Raw genomic sequence first — 18,871 nt, forward strand, 5'->3', positions numbered from 1 at the left:
CGAGCGGATGGCCAGCCCGGCGGAGGGGGTCGCGGGGCTGGTGGGCTCACCCCTCCCTCCCGCAGCCCTGGCCCCGGAGAGAGCCGCTGCTTTCCTCGGCAAGCCACTTTCCCTGGATGGAGGAGGAGGAGAGGGAGCGCTGTGAGTGTGGAAGGGTGGGCAGGAGGGTGGTACCGAGGTTAAGGCCAGATCTGCTGCGGTTAGAGTTATTGGAAAGACGGGCACTGTGACATGGGCAGTAGGGTGCGGGCGGTGATGTGCCTTGTGCCGACCGTAAGTGCCCCATGTGCTCACAGCTCGAGCGCTTGCTCAGGCTTCGGAGTCCAGAGGTTCTGTCAGTGAAGCCTGGAAACAGGGGTCGCTCGGGACACCACCTGACACACAGGACTGCATCCTCATCCTCGAGGTACTGCAATAGGAGTGGGACGTCCTGTTGTTTCTCTTGGCAGGAGGAGAGCTGATTGTCCTGGCTGTTGGCAGAAACAGGCTGTTACTTACAAGCTGGTCAAGATCAATTTCATGACGTCAATATTAAAGAACAATATCAGAGTAGAGAACATCCTAGAGGACATAATTTACATCAACCCCATAGCTGAGTGCCATGGAGACTTTATCAGTGTCCAGCGTGTTCCCAGTAGAACAGTATATAGTTTGGGCCTGAATAGTGTTGAGGAATACATTCAGTGCAACTAGTCAGGGTACAGCTGCAGTGGGACAGCACATTGAGCTGCAGATAGCAGGAGCCAGAAGTAAGAGGCTAGGAACTGGCATTGACCCAACAAAGGGTGCAGGACCCTGTGGCCCAGCTAGGTGAGCAGACACTGAGAGACACAGCAGGAGCCAGTGGTTCAGCTGGAAGACCCCAGGCTTTCACACACTTAGACTGTGAGGGTATAAAAGCTCAAGGTTTGCTTTGCTCAGGATCCCTCCTCAGAGAGACCAGCTTGAGCTGTTATTTTGTCACTGCACCATGATTAAACCATTGTAAGAATCCAGGAGTCTGAGACTCTGTCATGGGAAGCCTGGGGTCCATTCAGTAAGGAAACCTGGGCTGACTGGGTGAGAGTGTGGTGTGTAGGGAGTCAAACAGGGCACCTCTCAGCTCACTGGAGCCGCCATTGTGAAGTGACCCCCATTCCAGCTCACGTGGTCATGTGGAGTGTGCCTGCCAGAGTGATTCCTGGATAGTCAGACAGGAAACTTTGCTTAACAATTAAGAAAACTAAAAAGTATCTAATTCCAGGAAAATAATTGTATACATAGTAAAGAGTTGCGTGTAAGGAATGTAAATATTCTGCAAGTCTTGGTGAGGTCTTGGAGGTCACTAGCTAGGACACATGCTAACCACTGACAGCTGGAGTAAGAAAGGGTCCATAATGTTTTGGTTTTACCTGAAGAAAGCTTAGGCTAAGAGCAAACTGAGTTTCTTGCTGGCTTTGCTGCAGAGGAGCAAGTCTCAGGTAAGTGAAAATACAGGTGCTTAGCTCAACTTGTAAAGAAGGATGAAACATAGAAAATGCCCATGATGTCTCACCTGGATGTTTGTGGGCTGGATTCTTGCACACTGACCTGTGCTGACAGATCCTCCTGCCTACATACACTATCCAGCTGGAACTGTCAGACCAGAAGAAATCAATGGCAAGGACCCCAAGATCTAGCAAACAAGATACATTGAGTAGGACTTTTTTAACTTTATATGGAAATCCTGGCTTTGACATACCTGCTATTGATTTCACTGGAACAGTTGAGACTTCTAGGGACCATCGTGGTTAAACCTGCTATTCTCTGACCTAATACCTCTAAATAGCCTGTAATCTGCAACATATAGTACTTTTGAGTTATTGCTCAAAATCATTTCTAGGTTGGCCTGCTTTCTGTTCAGCATAAATACCACCTGGAATAATTCACTTGCACTAAGTTCTTCTTTTAGAATTCTGTTGGGTTTTAGAATATATGATTTGCTTTACCAGATGGTTAACATGGAACTGGACATTAATTCATAATATTGTTTTCAAACCTTTGGCCAGAGAGGTTCCTGAGTTTGGCAGAACACAGTTATGTTTGTAGTTTTGCTTTTGGCTCTTGAAGGTGGAAGCCCAGGTTTCTACATGACACCACAAAATAGTAGATTACTCTGATGGTCTGAAAAGCCAGAGAATTTCTAAAACCTCTTAGAGCTTTAGATGTTTCATTATTTGATAGACGTTTTTATTTTTGTATATGTTTAATTAATAGTAATAATGGCATTTCAAATATGTTTCTCTTTGTGGGATTAAGTCCTATAATGCTTCTCTGGGTCACTTCCTTTAAAAAGAAAATTTTAAAATTTTAACTTGGTTGTTGTTGTTGCTGTTTCTAACAGAAGAGACTTCCAAGGCCCATGTATATCACTAAGTTTTGAATAATGAATAAAATCCTCCATACCTAGATACCAAAGCAATTGCTGCAAAATCTGATTGACCTAAAATCTCTTGGAAAAAAAGCAAAGACTAGTGAAAACATCAGGTCAGCAACAGAAATGGGAAATCCATACATCAGCTCTGACTTTTCCCAGTGAGTATCTGCAAGGTTTGTACTTTCTGTTCTGCAGGGAGGGAAGGCCCCTGAGGCTGATAGTAGAAGGGAAGATTCTATGTCCCAGAAAGAGAGACAGAACTGTTCAGCCTCTGCTGGTTCTTTGCAAGGACACAGAGGCTATCATGGGATTGGAAAACAGGCTGTTCATTCAAGGGTTTATGGCAATGCTGTCTGAATGTTATTGCTGGTGTTTCCAGCATTTTACTGTTCTTCTCACTGGGGCTCAATTTACAATAATGTGTCTTATTTAGCACATGACTAAAAAAGTGTGGGTTTGCCTTTCTCCCAAGACTGCCAGGAGGTGAGAACTATATTAGATCTATTGTTTGTAGGAAGATGTTTACTGAAATGGGTTCTTGGGTTTAGGATCAGATTACAAGGATGTCCAGCAGTTTTCTTGGACAATCATGCATTGTGCTAAATCAGGATTAAAGAAAATTATTTTCTGTTCTTGCAGTGAAAATTGATGCAAATAGGAAAAACAATGCCTTTCATGTTGCAGTCATGTGCATTCTAGAGTGTTTTTAGGGTTTTTCATGAAATTATTTCACAACAGAGGAGGAACTATGTGTCCTTTGTCCTTTCTGTCTTACTGAAATCCATTTCCAAGAAGCTTTGTCTAATATCAGATTCTTTCTGGAGTGTTCTTTGAAGTTATTCACCAACATACTGGAAGTCCAGGGAGCACATCATATCTGTTCAATTGCTGACTTCACTATTGTGTCTCTTAACATATTTCGCTCTTTCCAATCCTGTCAAGAAGTTAAAAATGCTTTGAATTGCTCAGAGATTGTTTTCAGCTTGTTACAGTCAATAAAGCCTTAACATACAGCAGTACACTTCAGTGTTGTAGCAATCTTCCATGCAGGCTCAGCTGATCACTGAGGCTGCAGCAATCACAGGATTGCTGCAATCACAGGATTGCTGCAATCAGTGTCAAGCTGGGCTAGGATAGGTCTGACAGGGAGGCAATAAACTTGAGCTGGCAGCCTAGAGGACCCAGCTTTGGAGCTGTCAGCAAAAAGAAGTGTCTGTATGTGTCCTGCTTTTCCTGGCTCTCTCTAGTATAATGAAAAAGCTTGTTGAGGTTTGCTCGGGAGTGCTGTGTCCCTATAAGCAGCACCTACGGGTATATCATTTAACATACTATGTTCTACAAAACATATGAATTTATATATTCAAATCAGTTCAACACTAAGTAAAAGTGTTCCTGACTCTGGGAAGCCATCTGTGAATGAACTGAAGAGATAGTGAGATAGTAGCTTGCAGGTTAAGGCTTACAGCTTGTCTTGAGTACAGGAAAATATGTTTGGTGGCTCATGAAGGCGTTAATGGTGACATTTCATTGTTAGTCATGACTGTTTTAAGCTGTTCAAATTGTAGGAGTAAAAGTCTGAACATAGAGATTTTGACAGCTCCCAGATGACCTCTCAGAAATACCATAGTAGATTCTGGTTACTGAACTAAGTGAGGGCCTACTGCATCTCCCTCTTTAATTAGATGATTGTGTATCCTCCAAAGGAAATTCTGTGGTTGGCATATTTTAATAAATATGTTATCATTTTCTTCTGATCTTAGCACTGGTGTACTTAACTGTCTTTCTTTAAATGAGTCTTCAGAAAATTGCAGTTACATTTATTGAACTTCGTTTTCAGCAGCAAAACAAAGATTAAAGTTCTGCCATCTACTGGTTAAATGGGGTTCAGCGGAGACTTGTTGTCACTCCTGTGAAAGGGCATTGACTTGGGAGTTCAGATCCTCCTTTTAGTCCCAGGTAGAAACTCACAAACGTGTATTGTCAAGGAATACTACTGTTTTCTTGCAGAATAAAAGCATTTGTTCGACTATGCCACAGGAACTGAAGAAAAGGGACTTGAGGATGGGACCATGTACCCAAAATTAAAGAATAAATTGTCTGAGGTAAGTAAAACTCTTCACTGCCAACACTGCACCTTCAGCACCAGACAATGTAATGCTTTTGGAGAGTTTCTTCCAAAGGAGATAATCTGTGATCAGCTTATAGTTGCTGTACAGAGCATGAGAAAGAAAAACTGTTTGCACCATTGAAGTGGAAGGATTGTTCTTGTCCCTTTCAAGAGTAACGATATAACTTGCAGTAAATCCAGAAGTCTTTGCTGACCACCAGTGTTTTTCCTTGCATATTTGCAATGGTGTAGAGGACTAACCCAGACTAGATTCCTGTGAATGCTCATTTGAAAACAACCCATATTCAAAATGTTATTTAAACCTTTGGTGTATAGGCAATGTACAACACCCTTGCACACAGTAAGCCTGGACTTATGCTGTTCATAATTTGTGTTGCAGTAGCACTAACATTCCCTAACTGAGCTCAGGACTCTGGCAGAACATGTTACTCATCTGATAGATCAGGATGAAGTGGGGAGTAAACTAATCCAGAAAGTTGGTAGAAGAAACAATCTCTGGAGCCCAGGCAATTTACCATCTATCATGTGGCTAGTCTAAGATAGCGGTTTTCACTTTGCCATTGTACCTGTCTAAAGAACTTGCACACACAGTCCCTAACCCTAACCTAAGAGGCACCTGTTTCCTACTACATGCATTTGGTGACTGGTAAATGTAACAACCTTGGACATTCACTGCAGCACTACCCTTTCATTCCCTGTACTGACTAGTAATTACTTGTAGTTGCTCTGACATCTAAAACTTCATTAAGAACAAGGGGCACATTATAGAAAGCAATGGAAAACACACTTTTTGAAAAGAGGTCCACATTTTATGCTGCCTATACATATATATTTTGCTCAAAGAGCATTAAAGATGCGCAGAAAAGCAGTAGGAATTCCTTTGCTGCACTCTAATGGTAGACTTTTTTTCTGTAACATTTTACTTATTGTTATGCCTAAACATGAGAGAGTGTTCTTAACTACTTTTCAGTGAAAAATTGGATACTGCCTATTTTTCCCAAGATGTTAGTACTAGTATTTTGCTTTTTGATTCCTCAATTTTCCCCCAGCAAATTAACATGCTGAATAAAACCAGCAATCACAATTTAAGAATACTCCACTTAGTTGCTTCCAAGGCTTCTTGAAGAGAGGAGATCAGATCTCCTATGACACAGCACAGTCAGGATGGATGCTTCCCTGACATATTTTCCTGCCTCAGGACAGAGAGAAAATGCATTGTGACGGATACACCCTGATCGCTAGTACAAGTGAGAGCACAGAGCTAAATTAGATCTCACAAAAGTTGTCCTTTTCACCCATTGGCAAGTAGTTCAATTCTTTGCACATGAACATGGAAGAAGGGGATAACACAGCAAAGAAGACACAGGTTGGTGGGCTTTTTTACCTTGTTTCTGAGCACAACATCTAGATGCCATGAGAGTGGGAAATCCTCTACTACTCCTCTATATACAAATAGTACCTCTATTGTTAATCTCTCTCCAGTGAACAAACTGCCTCATTTACCAGAGACCTTAATGAAAAGCTCCAATTGTGCCAAGAGAAAGCTATCCAATGGAATCTGCTATGAAATGTCCTATGAAGTGTTACCAGGCCCGCAGTGCTTCATTTCCACCAGTGAAATCACATTCACCTTTTTTATTCCTAATGCACTTCAACACTCCAGTGCTTAGATTTCCATTGTGTCAGTGGTCTGTGGTGGGAATCTGTTGCAGCAGACCTCTCGTTAGGGGTAGAAATGAACCAAGACACAGATTCTCACTTAAAGTGAAAAGGGTCCCAGTTTATTCTTCTTTGGAGCTTAGCCATCCTGACTCTGTCTACAGCAAGCTTCTACTGTTGGTTTCTCTGGCAGACTGACTGCTGGCTATTTCCTGCTGGAAAATTACTCCAAGTATTTCCTTGCTGCCTCTGACCACAGACTTTCACCTAGCTCAACTATGACTGCAAGGCAGTCTCTAACTCCAACAGACCCAGACTGACCTCAAAGCAGATCTTTTTCAGCAGTGACTCTCTTTCTTGTTTTGTTTTTCTTTGTCTCTCTGGATTGTTCCTTATTCCTCAGGGCTTCTCTACCTGCTCAAGGTCTTCTTCCTTAAGGCTCTCCCTGACTGGCCAACCCACCCCTTTTATATCACTTATCTGTATTAGTCACAGCTGCAACCTATTAAGGGCAAGGCTGTTCTTCTTTGGTAATTAGAACAACTGGGACTTATCAGGGGCAAGGTCACCTATATTTCCCCCTTTCTTTTAATTAAAAAAACATGTTGAAATAGACATATTTACATATTCTGCTTAGGATTAACAATTATACAAATATTTAAATAAAATACATATATTTTACTAGCATATAAAACTGCTCTGTTTCTGGTTCTTGAGCTGGTTTATCTCTCCTTAGTCAACTTGGTGTCTCACAGCTCTCTGTGGGTCACCATATTGATGATTCTGTCTTTCAGAGCTCTGTTGCTACTCCCGTGTTGCTGCTGGCTGCTTTAGCCACACTGCCCCACCGCGCCCTCGGGTTGGAGCAGTGAAAGAGCCAGGGCCAGCAGGGCGCTTGCCAGTGGGCCGGGCATCCATGCACCCAGCAGGAGCCAGGGGAACATGGCACTGCCCCAGGACCCTGCTGGACTGCAGCCGTACCTCTTTTTACAATTGAAACCCAGACTTCTGCAGCTCTTCTCCCAGCTGTGCTATTTCTCGCAGCTCTTTTTTGGCCACTGTCTCCCTGCAACTCCAGGCCATGTTCCTTCCTATGACTCAAAAGCCATGTTCCTCCACAGCTCCTGGCTGTCTTATCCTGGGCAACTTTTGGGCTGCCTTACCTCTGCCTTCCTTCTTATCATGTCTTCTCGCTATCACGTCGATCACATCAGGCCATCACCAGATGTACCGGGTGCTCTTCTTCAGGTATCTGTCACAAGGAAAACATGCAGAAGCAAGAGAACTAATGTATTCAGGGGCTTACTGTTCTTCAGTCATAACCAGCAAAACAGTGCTGCTGATCACTCCATGCTGGTTTTGGAGTCTTTGGAGAAGTCAGATGCAAAAGTAGCAGAAGACCTTTTAGAAAACTTGGCTAAATTGTTTAGTTTAATGGATCCAAATTCTCGTGAAAGAGTGGCTTTCATATCCAGAGCACTAAAATAGTCCATTGGGGAATCAGGAGTACTTAGACATCCAAAAGTACACCAGTTACTAGCTATTAACCTGTGGAGAAAGCAAAACTGTAGTGAATCTCAGTATCACTTGCACTCAACAGATGGTCAGGGTTGTGCAAATATGCTGGTGGAATACTCCTTGTCCCACAGACACCACAGTGAGGTGGACATGTTTGTAGCTCAGGCAATACTACAATTTCTCTGCTTAAAAAATAAGACCAGCACATCACTTGTTTTTATGACATACACACAGAAACATCCTTCCATAGAGAAGGGCCCACCCTTTGTGCAACCACTGCTAAACTTCATCAGGTTTCTGTTGTTGGCAGTTCATGGAGAAAACTAACAGTATGAACAGTATTGTGTGAACAGTATCACACTTTGCTGATAAGAGATCCCCTGTATAATGAGTACCTAGATAGAACAGGACAGCTTTTCTTCGGAGTTCTGCCCAAGCAGACCTCATCCTGTGGGGGATTGCTAGGAAATCTTTTAAACAGTCTAATGGGAACTGGGGAAGGTAATGACACAGAAGATGGTCAAGAAGACAGCAGTCCTATTGAGCTTGACTGAATGTTGTTGTCATTGGCTGCTGTGTAAATCTGATGATTCGATGACTCCGAAGACACTTTTGGAATTTGAATCCTGTTTCTTGGCTCCTAAAAGAAGGGCTCTTCTGGTCTTTTAGAAATGAGTGCTGGAATGTTTATACTGTCAGTCTTTATTATTTATGGGGGAAAAGAAAAAGAAAAAAAAAAGAAGGAAGCCAGCAAAAAGTAGCCAAACAAACCAATCAGAGCAGTTGCTGGGACTGATAAAACAGTCTTCAGTTTCTGATGCAGTATTTCCTTTTGCACAGTCTTTCAATAAAGCATAAACATGGGGCTTGTCCTTCACGGCCTACCCAATACCATCTCTGTTCTGAGAAAGCCTCCTTGCCTTCTGCCCTCTTCCAAGAAAGATCTTGAAAGGCAGGGAGAGCAATTGAATAATTTATTTGCAAAGCCGGTGCCAAAAGTACTCTGAGACAAGCCAAGCAGCATAATTTGAGATGCACATCCAAGAGATATTGGTACAAGAACTTGCTTCCACTGCCATGAGTAACGTACACACACTTCAGACTGCATGCTCCTCTTCCTCAAGGCTCCTCTACCTCCTCAAGGTCCTCTTCTTCAAAGCTCTCCCTGATCAGCCAACCTACCTCTTTTATCACACTTACCTTTATTAGTCACAGCTGCAACCCATTAAGGGCAAGGCAATTTAATTAGTACCACTGTGACTTATCAGGGGTGAGGTCACTTATAAGCCCTTCTTCTACAGCTACAGGAATCTGCATGATTCGTGGTTATTTTGTCCTGTAACCAGCCTGTAGGTGACTCCCTGGATTTGGGATGAGCTTTCAGCTTCCTTCCAGGCCCATCACAGCTTTGGTGCTGGAGGTGCTGGTGCCTGTTCCCATATTGGAATGCAGAGGTGCAGTGGTAGGCCCATTTTTAAGCTGGATGCTCATTTCTTTTAGCCCATGGGGAATTTAAAGACATCAGTTCTGCAATAATAAGCGTCATTGCCCCTTTTCCTTCCCTGGCTGATCCTCTGGAATGTCACACTGTTGCCCAAGCTATTGGCTGCCCTGCACACCTTGAAAATTTCTGTCAATGACTGCCTGTTGGTCCTGTTCAGTTATGTCACAGAGAACACAAGCAAGTTTTTAATTGTTTTACTTGCAGCATGGGTTGGAAAACTCACATTCTTTCTGAAATCTTGAACTAAGTTACACATCGTGAAGTTTCATCTGCATAACAAGGTGATGAAGCAAGTCAACAGTCCTGCTGGGAGAACGTGGGGAACTGCTTTAATACCAAACTTGGATCTAACTGTAAGGGTGCCCATGTTCTGAGCTACAGAGTCCTCTCCTATTCCACATTATTCACTGAAATAAACACCTACAAAAGCAGTGCTTGAAGCAGCCTACTCATTAATTATCTTTCCATTAATCAACCATGGACTGCACTCAACAGAACCCATATTAGTTACAAACTGTTAAGAGAACAGAAAAAGGAAATGTAGTGGTAACCAGGGATAGCAAATGGGGACTTGGCACATAACAGACCAGTTTATTTTTTACAGATAGAAATACACTGCTGCCTCTCTTTCTGTTCTCCTTATTGTGGAACACAGCATTTCCAAGTCAGTGCTTTCCTGATCAGGGAGTATGTATTTCTGTTCAGCTGTACCAGAGGAGAGCAGTGATCCACTGGTGAAGGGCAGCTGGCTTTAGCACAGCACTCCCATTACAGAGGACACCAAAGGTGCACAGAAGAACTGCTGAAGACTGTGCTGGAGCCAGCACGATAGCATGCCCCTTAGCACCAGCCCACATGCTGCTCCAAGAGAACACGGGGGGCCCTGCAGGTGTAAGGTTATATGGAGTGCCAGGTGCCTCTTCCCAGGGTGATACTGAGGAAGTTGAGGTCTGGCTGAGGTGCAGGGCTGCCTGGTGCAGAAGCTATGGAAGAAGGCAGCAGACGACATAGCACCAGGGAGGATGAGCAGGAAGGCAACAGGATCCCCCCAAGGAGGTGCCTGTGCAGAGCTGAGTGCTGGAGCCCTCTGCAGCAATGATAGGTGCAGGACTCTGGCTGAATGAATGAACAGCACTTTGATTCAGACATCACCGCCAGTCAGCTCTGCTGTGCACACCGAGAGAACTGTGCCAGGCCATTGACTTCTCAGGAACCAGGGAGTCTACACCACAATTTATCAGGGTCTAACAGAACCATCCTGAGCAGGACTAGCCAAAACTAAAACTGCTGTGGCTGTACTCCTGCACCAAGGCAGGTTAACTACAAATCAACCACATTACATTATAGACATCTGTAGCCCCACCCTTGAGGCCATTGTGTTCTCCTATACAGCAGTGGGCTGTAGTTGTTTAATTACATTACTATTTAATTATCACTCAATAATTGTTTAATTATAATTTTATAATTATTTAATCATCAACAAATCCCTTTAACTCCACAGTGATGTCTTATTTTAAGAATTTATCTTCAATAGCTGCTTAAGAGGTGGGACAGCTAAAAGGCGAGGCTGGACTCTATAGTAGATTTGGACTAGCAAGGTGGGAAAGTTGGGAGCTTGTGACTCCTGGCAACAGGAGAATGACTCCTTCTGGTCATGTAGGTATGAACTGAAGGCACTCATGTGCAATACTCTGACAACAAATAAACAGAAACAAGCTTGGATGGGAAAGACATCTGAGCCCCTCACAAGGACAGAGAAAGTCATGGTGGCTGGAGACTTTACTTTTGCTGACCTCTCTGTCTCAGAAGGTTTGCTGCTTGTCAGGGCCTTTGATCTGGGGTGCTTTTGTCAAGCCCACAGATCACAACCTCCTGTCATCCATGTGGGCACCAGTGACACAGCCAAAGGAGGATCTCATGCATGAACACATCACTCTGGAGTCTAGCATACGTGGTATTTCTTTATATTCTTGCCAGGAGCAGATCTCTCCTGTAGGCCAACAGGTACTGTCAGGCATAGAAATAAATAATGCTATATATTTACACATATATACATACATTAAAAAAGGGTGTTTTATTTACTGGGTTTCTGATACATTATTAGAGTGTAGAATCAGAAATTGCAATGTAGTTTTAACAACAAGACTTGGACAATTTCTTTTCAGAATGCACAACTCTTACTAAACCTTAACAGCAATCTGTTATTCCATATGTGGGTGTTCTGCATATTTTGCATGTCAGAATGCATTAAGCTACTCTATTCATAAGAATTGCTTTCATGCTCCCTAGGTCCAGAGACAAAACATGACTAAAGAAGTTAAACTGGCAATCCTTTACAATAAAAAAAATAAATCAAACCCTAGCTGTTTTTTTGGTTGATTGGTTGGTGTATTTCTCCCAGAGAAGTGATTCATTAACTCAGAGCAAATTCTTTATGTACTCTGTCAGGAAGTTACTTGTTCTAAAACTTAAGAGCTGGAAATAAGCTATTAAATATTAAAATCAGTGTATTTGAAGCACAAATAACTTGCCCGTCATATAATCATATTTGCTAGCTGTCTGGGCCTTAAATTTCAACCTTTTGACTTTGCTATGTTGTTACACAGTTTACTTTCAGCTCTGATTTGGTTTGTTATTTACAAAGTCTCAGTTTTTTAGCAGAACTAGGGAAACTCCTGAGATGGTAAGGAGTGCAAATGCTAAAGTAAAGTATGAGTTCTACAGCTATGTCTGCTTCTGATAAATGTATCTACGTTTTCATTAAATACTTACTACTGCTGACTATAATGATTTTGGTGAAATAAAGATGGTTTTCTTGATGGGATTTCTGTAGGGGTTTTTTCCTCCACAACAGATGGATGAATTTGTACTGAAGGATTTTCTTCTAAATCTCTGTACCTATGTGAAAAGTGTGCATATATTTGATATATAAACATTAATACGTAATTTTGTTTAGATTATGCAGTCTAATGTGTTCCTTATTATAACCTTTATTTGAAAAGGTATAGTTCATCTGGCAATCAAATAAAAAGTTGAAAGACGTACCATATCTTATTGCATAACTTGGAACTGATCCAGAACTTTGCTGGCTTTCCATAGCAGGGCTTTTGCTTCTCTTATTCAGGGGCTGTTGGTGCTTTTAACTAACAAGTGAGCACTTGATTTATTTCTAGGGTGATTAGAACAGTTTTTTTAAAGACTTTCTTTCAGGAAGGAAGTAACTGTAGAGCTATTATGAAGAAAAAAAAAAACAAAACCAAACTAATTATGCGCTAAATACTAACCCTTTTTTTCTCTCTCTTTTTTTTTTTTTTGGTAGTGTAGGTATAAGAAATTGAATTTCTCTTTTGTTTTCCATTTCAAGACAAAGAGTGCATAAACCTGATCTAATACTTTCATTGTCTCTTCAGCTGTGAGATTTTGGGAAAAAAAGAAAGGTATCCTATTTAAATGAACATCAGAATTTACCTTTAATTCAGATATCACCAACTTGGAGAGGTAAAAAAACTGCAAATCTGAAACCTCTCTTGCTTAGGAATGTGATACTTCATGAGCCACTTCCTTTCATGAGCTTAAAAGAAGCATTATCCCTCAGTTTCCAAATACTGATGTGCTGGTTTAAACCAATAAAACCAACCCCCCCTGTAGCTCTTCTTCCCCGCTGGTTGCCAACAAGAGGGCACACTCAAAGCTTTGGTTCTTAGAAGCCACAATTTATTTTAAACTTTCCTTTTCAACCTCCACATATGGTTTGTGTCATTCCTCTCTTCCAATTACTTGCAGTAATGAAGGGAATTCGGAAAACAGAAGTCAACAATGCAGAAGATTTCAGTAATCTAGAAACGCTTTTGCTTATGGCTCTATGGGATAGGTACCACTGGATTTCACACTTCCACAATTCACCAACACATAAAGAACACATTTTATAGAAACAGAAACTTAGCAAGCTTCTCCGGCATTTGGGAAGCTAATGACTCCCACTCCTATCATGTCAGTGGATGGATGAAATTGTTCATAGCTCTCTGAGAAACCAGGAAATGGGAAGGCGAGGACAGACCACTAAAAAAAAGCACAGCTCCATCTGCTTTTCATCCACTACTTCCATATTTATACAGTCTTATAAAATCCTCTGGATCTCACCTGGACCTGACATGATTATTTATTTTCATGTTTTTTGAAGCTTGCTTACAAATAAATTGCTTCATGAAAGAATTGAGTAACTGAATTTCATCATACTGAGTGTAAAGAGAGCTCTGGTATAATGAACTGCATTCCTTAAAGGATAAAAACATGATGTGATATTGACACTACAGTCAAACTTATTTAATCTTGTACATAAATTTGGGATGATGTACCAGAACTTTCACTTCTCAGCTGTAGCAAAGGCTTTCTATCTGTCACAGTATGTTTTCTCCCTAGATATAAAGAGTACAAGAAGGTTACAAAAGGCTCAGAAGGTCCAAGGTGCAAAGTTTGCTCCATTTACCAAAAACACCTCTACCAAGCCCAGAAACTTGTAAAAATGACAAGTTTTCTGTACTGCCTGCCCAGGAGTTGCATAACTTGAGTTTAATGAAGTTATAGAATCCGAAGTGCCACAAAATGTTTATCAGGATGTAAAAAAAAGTAAATTTTCTTTTCAGAGGCCTTACATTTTTTTTCCTTATCTTGTTTTACTAATCTTGTCAAAACAAAGACAATGGATGTTCAAAGAATTTTATTTGTTTTACTCTTGAGGCACTTCTTTATTTAAAAAAATATAAAGGTATACCTAAGAAATGGTAGTTTTATCCTGTTTGTTTCATCTTTCAGTTACCAGCCTGTCAAGCAACAACCCCTGCATGAGGAAAAAAACACTTCTCATAAGTTATCACATTTGTGAATGTGACAGGTCCAGTAATAATTCTTTACCTCACTTTTTTTTCTACTGTCTAGGGCAGCAGGTGTGCTACACAAGTGAAATGGAAAGGGTGGCTAGCCTTCCACTGCTGCCATACTCCATGGCTGCTGGCAGCAGATGTTTTGGCAGACTTAGCTGATGACAACCCTTGGACAGTTTAGGTTGTTTTAACAGGTTACACAGATTGCTCAGAGATAAGATGAGAAATTAAAGCACAAAAAGTTTAGTTCTTGCCCCTGTGTTACAGCTTATAAGTATTTATCTGGAGAGTCAGTTGTTAAAAAATAGCCAAAATCGCACACTTAATTTATATCTAAACTACAAAAACTACCATTCTCCAGTCTTCTATCAAAGAAACCTTGTAACTACCTGCCTGGATAAGTGATCCAGTAGTGTATGTAATTATTTGTTAATTGAATGCATTTTCACCTTTTTATAAAAAGATTAATTGATTACTTCCTCAGGCTTTTGAAACAGTCAAATTCTGATATGATTATAAGGTAATTCCCCAGATTGTAGGAAAGACATGTTCACATGAGTTTCAGCTTTCCAAATCTTGGGCCTCTGACTCTTAAGAGGGGAAGAACTATTAGGTCAATACAAAAGAAACACATTTAAAGAGGACAGGCTAGGTTGAAAAAAAAGGCAGGACAGGTCAATAGAACTTAACCTGCCCCTCTGCTTGACTGCCTTTAGGGTAAAGAGGTTTCTCCTCAAATCCAGCCTGAACACCTAGTTTGAAGTTGTACCATTTGTCTCTTGTCCTTACAGTGTGCACTCCTGTAAAGAACCTTGGTCCTTCCTCATTAAAACCTGTGTCAGTAGTACTGGGGTGCTAGGAGATCTCCTGGTAACTGTCTGTTCTTCAGGCAGAGTCCTCCTCCCTCAGCCTTCTTGGCACAGGATAAGTGCATCAACCCCTAGCCACCCTCGTGGTTCTCCACTGAATTTGCTCCAGCAGTTTGTCATGCTGTTCCTTTATGGAGGTCAAAACTGAACACAGTAGTCTAATATTGTAGTGCTGGGGACACAGCAATAATCCCTCCTCTCAGCTGACTAGCTGTGCTCCTGGACAGCACAGGATACTGTTGATCCTGGTTGTTGCCAGAGTGCACAGCTGGCTCATTGACAACCAAGACATCCAGGACCTTTTCTGCAGTGCTACCCTGCTGTCTGCTCATTTGGAGGTCAGAGAAGGCATGTCCCCTGACAGACAATGATGGTAACAATGACTGAGAGGAAAGCTGAGGTACTCAACAATTTCTTTCACTGCAGTCTTCAGTGGTAACCCCTTTCCCACATCTCTTGAGTGGACAAACAGCAAGATGGGGACTATGGGAGCAAAGTCTCTCCCACTCTAAGTAAAAATCAGGTTCATGGCCACCTGAAGAACTTGAAAGTCTATGGGAGCCAAGGAGATGCATCCTAGAGTCCTGAGGCAACCAGGTGATGTACTTGCCAAACCCCTCTCCATGACATTTGAAAAGTTGTGGCTGTCAGGTGAAATCCCAGGTGACTGGAAAAGGGAAAACCTTGTACCCATCTTTAAAAAGGGTAGAAAGGAGGACCCCTGGAACAACTTACCTGTGAGCATCACCTCTGTGCCTGGGAAGATGATGGAACAGATCCTGCTGGCAGCTGTGCTAAGGCACATGGAGGACAGGGAGGTGATTTGGGACAGTCAGCACGGCTTTACCAAGGGCAAGCCCTGCCTGCCCAGCCTGCAGGCCTTCTGTGATGGAGTGACTCCACTTGTGGACAAGGGAAGGGCAGCAGATGTAATTTATCAGGACTTTGACATGGTTCCCCACAACATCCTTCCCTCTAAATTAGAGAGAGATGGATTTGATGGGTGAACTGTTACATGGTAGGAAATTGGTGACATCCAGAGGGTATGAGTTCCCGCTCATACCTCAACAGCTCAGAATTCCAATGGACATCAGTAACCAGTAACCAGTGGTATCCCTCAGGGTCTGTATTGGGACCATTGTTATTTCATAGATTAAGTGCACCCTCATCAAATTTGCAGGTGACACCAGGCCAAATGCTGAGGCTGACATTCCTGAAAGACAGGATGCCAACCAGAAGCACCTGTACAAACTCAAGAAGTGGGCCCATGGAAATGTCATGAGGATCAACAAGGCCAAGTTCAAGGTGCTGCATCCGGGCCAGGACAACCCCCAGTATCAGGGGACAGGCTGGGGATGAGCAGATGGGGAGCAGCCCAGTGAGAAGGACTGGGGGGTGCTGGTGGGTGAGAGGCTGGGGAATGGGCACTCCCAGCCCAGAGAGCCAAACGTGTCCTGCGCTGCCTGCAAAGCAGCATGGGCAGCAGGGGAGGGAGGGGATTCTGCCCCTCTGCTCTGCTCTGGTGAGAGCCCACCTGGAACCCTGCATCCAGCTCTGGGGTCCCAGCACAGGGAGGACATGGAACTGCTGGAGTGAGTCCAGAGGAGGGACATCTAGATGATCAGAGGGATGGAGCATCTCTCCCACAAGGAAAGGCAGAGAGAATTGGGATTGCAGCCTGGGAGAAGAGAAGGCACCTAATGTAGACTTCCAGTACCAGAAAGGAGCTTACAAGAGAGCTCTAGAGACTTTAAGAATAAATAAAGGTGTGTATTGGCAGAAGGAGGAAATGACTTCAAACTGAAAGAGAGTAAGTTTAGATTGGATATTTCAAAAAAAAAATTATATTCTGTGAGGGTAATGAGGCACTGGAAAAAGTCACCCAGAGATGCTGGGGATGCCCCACCCCTGGCAGTGTTCATGGTCAGGTTGAATGGGACTTTGAGCAAATTGGCCTAATGAAAGGTGTCCCTGCACACAGCAGAAGAGTTAGATGATCTTTAAGGTTCCTTCCAACCCAAACCAACCATTTGATTTTATGGTGGGATTCATTTCTAATGTCTGTTCAGGTCCCTGTAGATGCCAGTGTAATGTCTGCTCCCTCAGCTTGGTGTCATGTGTGAGCTGGACATCCTTTGACAATACTGCTCACTGTCACCTTCTCATGATGCTGAATGCCCAGGGCGCAGGAGAGACTGCTGTAACACTCCTCCCAGTATGAGCCTTGAGGCAGAATTCAAGTATGACCCATCAACCCCTACCTTCTGAATTCAACCATCCAACCAGTTTTTTACCCATCTCGTTGTCCACCCATGTCCCGTTGTCCACCCATAACATTCCACTATGGATACAAGAATATTGTGGGAGACAAGTCATAAACCTTGCTGAAGTCAAGGATACACTATTGTCACCTCCTACACAGATTTACACATTTGTCATGGAAAGCAATCAAGTAGGTTGGGCATCATTGACCATTGTCAAATCCAATATTGGCTGTTCCTCTGTCTTTTTCCCCATGAGCCCAGAAATGTGTTCCAAGAGGCCTTGTATTATGATTTTTAAGAAGACTGAGGCAAGGCTGAGTTTGTGGAAGATAGGACCTATCATTATGTGCTTTGGCTGATTCATTGCCTTCAGCAGACACACACCTTCAAAAACAGGGGTTTCACACGGCTTCCCTCTTCCCTTTCCTCCTGTGTATCTGAGGCTTTGTACAGCCTCTATGGTATCTTAGATGTTTTCTAAATCATGTTTGCGGAAGCAATTAGAAGCATTTGAAAGCTTATGTATGCAACTACTCACTCTTTCTTCTACCACGAAAAGTCGTATTATGCTTTCTTTGGTCTCTTAATTATTTATACCGTTTCTCCTTGAGAAGGTCAAATCCTTTTGATCATAACTACTTTCATATTCACAACACAGAAAGGAGACACACAGTAAGAGTAGTAGAAACTAGAAGATGCTAACAGATTTTAGAACTTCACTGTTGGTCTACAGTGATAAGGATTTATTACAGAAGAGGTTTATTACACCAGCTTATTATACCCTTCACCAAAATACAGATAAATCAGAACCAGGAACAAAAATTTTAACTACCCTTTGTTGTCTCTCATTGCTTAATGGAAGTACCTGGATGCTGTTTTGAACAGCTGAGTGGAGATTCCCAACACAAAGCTGAGATCAAGACGAGATACACAAAATCCAAAGTGATAGCCTCCTTCCTTGTCCCACCCTACTCCATCCATAATAGATTACCCAACATAATAAATCACAGAAACAGAGGCATTCCAGAGACTAGCATCATAGAAACATCCAGGTGTGTAAACATTTTCCAAACTAGCCACAAGAAGGTTAACTGAACAAAGGACAAAAAAGCCCTGTGTTATGGAGGAGGGAGACTTGGCAGAACCCTTTATCTTTTCTCATGAAGTCAGAGATGTTGAGTGTAGAAGGCAAAACCTATGGCAAATCATTTTCTTCTGCCAGTGCATCATCGCAAATCTTCCTGAGGCAGAGCTTTGTGTGCTCTAAAATGATATGACGAAAAGACAGCAAAACCTTCCAGATTAATGTCGTGGCAAAACACTGGATGTCTTACCTCTGAGTCCAGAGAAGAGCAATGAAGATGGCAAAAGGGCTGGAGAACAAGTCTTCCAAGGAGCGGCTGAGGGAGCTGTGGCTGCTCAGCTGGAGAAAAGGAGGCTCAGGGGTGACATTATCAATCTCTACAACTCCCTGAGAGGAGCGTGTGGCCAGGTGGGGATCGGCCTGTTCTCCGAGGCAGCCAGAGAGAGCAGAGGGAACCTATTCTCTAGCTGCGCCAGGGGAGGTTTTGGATGGACGCTAGGCGGAGTTTCTCCACAGAACGCGCGGCCAGAGGCCGGGCAGAGCCGCCCCGGGAGCTGTCGGTGGACAGGC

The 18,871-nt window shown here is 42.7% G+C and overlaps 2 protein-coding genes and 1 pseudogene across 3 annotated transcripts in view; 2 read left to right on the plus strand and 1 right to left on the minus strand.

The window, feature by feature from the left end:
• ACO1 (aconitase 1) overlaps positions 1–18,782 on the minus strand; it is a 54,720-nt gene extending 35,938 nt beyond the window's left edge. The window contains exons 1-2 of one of the 2 annotated variants that reach the window (XM_031060283.1): positions 18,552–18,782; positions 7,346–7,434 (exon numbers count right to left, since the gene is read on the minus strand). The gene's annotated coding sequence lies outside the window, so the exon portion shown is untranslated. Of the gene's footprint in view, positions 1–294; positions 366–7,345; positions 7,435–18,551 lie in introns of those variants that run through there. The other variant, XM_005424997.2, reaches the window with a different exon arrangement.
• On the plus strand, positions 7,408–8,254 carry LOC102044304 (annotated as a pseudogene).
• DGKQ (diacylglycerol kinase theta) overlaps positions 15,757–18,871 on the plus strand; it is an 84,062-nt gene continuing 80,947 nt past the window's right edge. The window contains exons 1-2 of the mRNA XM_031060289.1: positions 15,757–15,882; positions 16,106–16,258. Coding sequence (XP_030916149.1) covers positions 15,757–15,882; positions 16,106–16,258 — 279 coding nt within the window. The remainder of the gene's footprint in view (positions 15,883–16,105; positions 16,259–18,871) is intronic.

The sequence above is a fragment of the Geospiza fortis genome, unplaced genomic scaffold, assembly GCF_000277835.1.
Source record: "Geospiza fortis unplaced genomic scaffold, GeoFor_1.0 scaffold240, whole genome shotgun sequence".
In the NCBI taxonomy this organism is placed as follows: Eukaryota; Metazoa; Chordata; class Aves; order Passeriformes; family Thraupidae; genus Geospiza; species Geospiza fortis.